The sequence below is a fragment of the Corticium candelabrum genome, chromosome 20, assembly GCF_963422355.1.
Source record: "Corticium candelabrum chromosome 20, ooCorCand1.1, whole genome shotgun sequence".
Taxonomy (NCBI): Eukaryota; Metazoa; Porifera; class Homoscleromorpha; order Homosclerophorida; family Plakinidae; genus Corticium; species Corticium candelabrum.
Window position 1 is genome coordinate 3,493,552 of NC_085104.1, and position 3,568 is coordinate 3,497,119.

Here is a 3,568-nt window from a genome sequence, read left to right on the forward strand (position 1 = left end):
AAGAGCAAGGAAGTTCTTGAAAAAGCTATCCAACCAATCATCAGAAGAATCCGAAAGATAAAAATTTTCCAGAATTTTGGATTATTCGAGAAAACGCTTTCCCATCCACCAACAAAAGTGCAATTCACAAGTGATCTTAAATGAACTGTCCGCACTATGGGTGGACATGAGAGGCCATGACTCTCACAGCTCAGCTCTTCCCATATTACCTTTCTTGCACTAGTGATTTATAGACATTTCGTTTTAGTTGTAGCCTATTAATGTTATTGTAGAAATGTGCATTAGTTTGATCTAAGAACTATATGATTATGACAAACAGACACACAGACACACATTCAGACATGCAAACAGACAAGCAGACCTTCGGGCAGACAAACAGGCATACAGACAGGAAGGCAGACAGTCAGACAAAGAGACATTCAGAATATCACAGATTAGAGCATTAGTAGCATTCGATCTGTAGATGGACATTATAAAACTTAGCAGTCTTTACTATAATTCTTGTAAAGTTTAGCTTTCCATGTTCAGTAGTGAAGACAGACAGACGACCTGTCCCAATCTTGAGGTTAATGATGTTACTGAGTGACCACCATTCCACTTACAAATGTTTAAACAAGAATATTGAACATCCCAATACCAAACCGAGTTTTTGGAAGTGCCAGCCTGGAGTCAGCAAATCAAGAACTGAAATATGTAATAAATTGAGAAATTTGAATAAAGTCCAAGACGTTACGCTTTTGTTTAGATATCTCACTTTCCTAGGATCGTCTTGTATCATGTTGAGTCATTCCTGATCTTGCCATACCTGCGGCCGATAATTTTCAATCTAGATCAACTTTAACATTTTTGATATATTGTAGTTCAATAAATGACTCGTTGTAGCTTCAAGCAAATTTACAAATCAAGCATGACTGGTTTAGCTTTCATCAGTCAGCCTTGCCAGCTTCATGAGCTCATTCACTAAATGAGCTACAAACTCGTTTTCCAGACATAAAGTTCAGTACAAACAAATTATATCAGTCTTCCAGCCTATGGGTTTACTGGGCAACAGTCTCAACTCCATCTCAATTGACAGCAATTCAAGTGTCAAATAACATTTATTTCCATGTGAAATAGGCTTCAGCACAAATTATTGTCAGATATCACTAAAGCAACAGCTTCAAGCATTCTAGAAAATACTACATCACAACAAGACGAAGCTAACATGGCAAAGGCGACAAGGCATGCTTATCAGCCATTCCAACCTTATCAGCCATTCCATCATTAACAAAATTCGTCTTTAATACCTGTAAATTCCAGTTGGCGGCTTTGTTAAGACTTGCTCTCCCATCGCCTTATAGTAACGATATTTATACCTGTGATGGTAAAAGAACAATCACTGACTCAAGTGGATATCATGAAATAGCATGCAAGCCAGGAGACGGGCCAGTTTGAGTGCAGAACAGCGTTGTGTCTGTGTGGTCTGACTGCTTGAGCGAATTGAAAAGAGAGAACCAAGAGGCAGGCATTCTATTTCAGACAGTCGACCAGACAACAAAGTGTTCAACGCATGAGATGGACACAACATAGAGATATGTACGTCTTGCGCACCCTTAGAGCTGTGAAATATTCCGTACATTTACACTACAGAGGAAGCCGCTGCATCAAGAATACAAGAAAGGAAAGATGCCAGACACAACAGAAAGAGAGGTGTCCCGGAAGGTTATGTGTAAAGATGATTCATTTGGTGTTAGAAAATTTGGTAGATGGGGATAAAAGAGAAAAGAATACCCAGACAAGTGGTGAAAAGATCTAAAAATGAGTTTGGAAAACTAAAATGATATAAGGTAAAAGACAATTGAAAGAAAGCGTTTGCTATGCAGCTACAAAAAGTCATTGCAAGAGTTTTTCCGAAAAAATTTCAGCTCCCAGTGGACAGCTGTGTGTGTGTGTGTGTGTGTGTGTGTGTGTGTGTGTGTGTGTGTGTGTGTGTGTGTGTGTCTGTGTGTGTGAGTGTGTGTTTGTGTGTGTAGGTGTTGGTATGTATTAACGTGATGTAATGGACACGCAAAATAGTTTTAATTAATTGCTATAGTGTTATAGTTCAATTACTTAAAACATGTATTGACAGAGAATATAAAATAGACAGTTAACATCCAGAAAGACAGACAGACAGACAGACAGACGGACAGTCAAACAAACAGACAGATAGACAGACATATATACAGACAGAGAGACAGACAGACAGACAGACAGTAAACATATTTGAAATGGCTCAAACTGTACACCTCTAGTGTTTGAACATTATGAGAAATGGGGCGATCACGCCATCAAGTTTCTTCATCACCTGTCTGAGATGTCTGTGGATGAATACGGCTGCAAGAGCAGCAGACAATTCAAGTCTCTCTGGCGTCGAGCTTTTTCTGTTGCTCTTCAGCGATGTAACGCCCAGGTGGTGTCAAGAAGACTGTGTAGAATTGAACTAGTAAATTAGATTTAGCCTCTTATCACGCATAACTGGTAGTTCATTATTTAGCCTGTACTAAGAGCTGCAATATGTAAATATACGTAAGTATTAAAAGACAGACGCACAGACAGACGGACAGTCATGCAGACCGACAGACGACAGACAGAGAGACAGACAGTGCTCTATTCCTCCATAAATGCATGGGCGTATGTGTGGCACCTGCCATCACATACAGATGTGGCGCAAAAACTAACAATTAACCACTAGATACCATCTAATTACTTCATATACTATTTTTAACGTTAGAAGTAGACGAACAGACAGACAGAGACACATACAGAGAGACAGAAAGAGACAAACAAACAGAAAGAACGACAGACAGACGGACAGACAGACGGACAGACAAACAGACAGACAGACAAACAGACAGACAGACAGACAGACAGACAAACAAACAGAACAGCTGACGAACGGACAGGCAAGCAGTCAGGCACACAGAATAACGGACTAACAGACAGCGGATTGTGATAAAATCGCCAAATGGATACCGTTTCCTGGTGAGATCTCTAGCTGATCGATGGACATTTGATATCGATCTTCTCCTCAACAATGACAAGGCAGAAGCTACTCTTGGCATTTGATCATCAAAAATTTCCGCCGACTTTCGTATGCAGCGGAAATGGCTCTCTGCATCTTGCATCCTCATCTCTTCGAGCAGGTTGTCAATTTCTCCTTGATCTCTCCGTCGTTGAAATATCCAATTTCGTTGTTGCCATCCCCGAGTACACGCCGACAGTTCATCAGAAGTAGAAGCAGCCAGTCGTCTAACGATCATGCGCGCTCCGTATCGACTGTAGCCCGGATGTGCACTTCGCCTCGCCCCAGACGCAGGCCCAGATTTCCTTCCCCCATTCTAGGCGGGAGTAACGATGAAATCTAATTCTTCAACGCGTGTCGTACTAAAATGATATTAGCTAGGATCTGATTTGACTTTGACATAGTTCTAGCTTCTGTACTTGTCGACATCGGCGTGATTGCGATTATAGATTAATTACTCCAATTTCAAGGGTTGGTAAAACATTGCAGATACTTTATGAGGAGTGTAGCAGTAAAATAGCAAAT

At 40.6% G+C, this 3,568-nt stretch overlaps 1 protein-coding gene across 1 annotated transcript; it reads right to left on the reverse strand.

Moving 5' to 3' along the window:
* Positions 1–1,006: 1,006 nt before the first annotated feature.
* Positions 1,007–3,281, reverse strand: LOC134196098 (uncharacterized). Its single transcript, XM_062665178.1, has 3 exons — positions 2,995–3,281; positions 1,287–1,355; positions 1,007–1,168 (listed from the first exon to the last, which is right to left on the reverse strand). Exons 1-3 carry the CDS (start codon positions 3,279–3,281, stop codon positions 1,120–1,122), a joined length of 405 nt encoding a protein of 134 aa, XP_062521162.1. The 3' UTR covers positions 1,007–1,119.
* Between the last annotated feature and the right edge of the window lie 287 nt (positions 3,282–3,568).

Bases quoted from the DNA above. Each gene is read 5' to 3' on its own strand.
- LOC134196098 (XM_062665178.1), bottom strand. From the start codon at position 3,281: ATGATCGTTAGACGACTGGCTGCTTCTACTTCTGATGAACTGTCGGCG. The intron at 1,356-2,994 runs GTATCCATTTGG...TTACCATCACAG, and splicing joins AGAGATCTCACCAGGAAACG to GTATAAATATCGTTACTATA. The intron at 1,169-1,286 runs GTATTAAAGACG...AGTATTTTCTAG, and splicing joins CCGCCAACTGGAATTTACAG to AATGCTTGAAGCTGTTGCTT.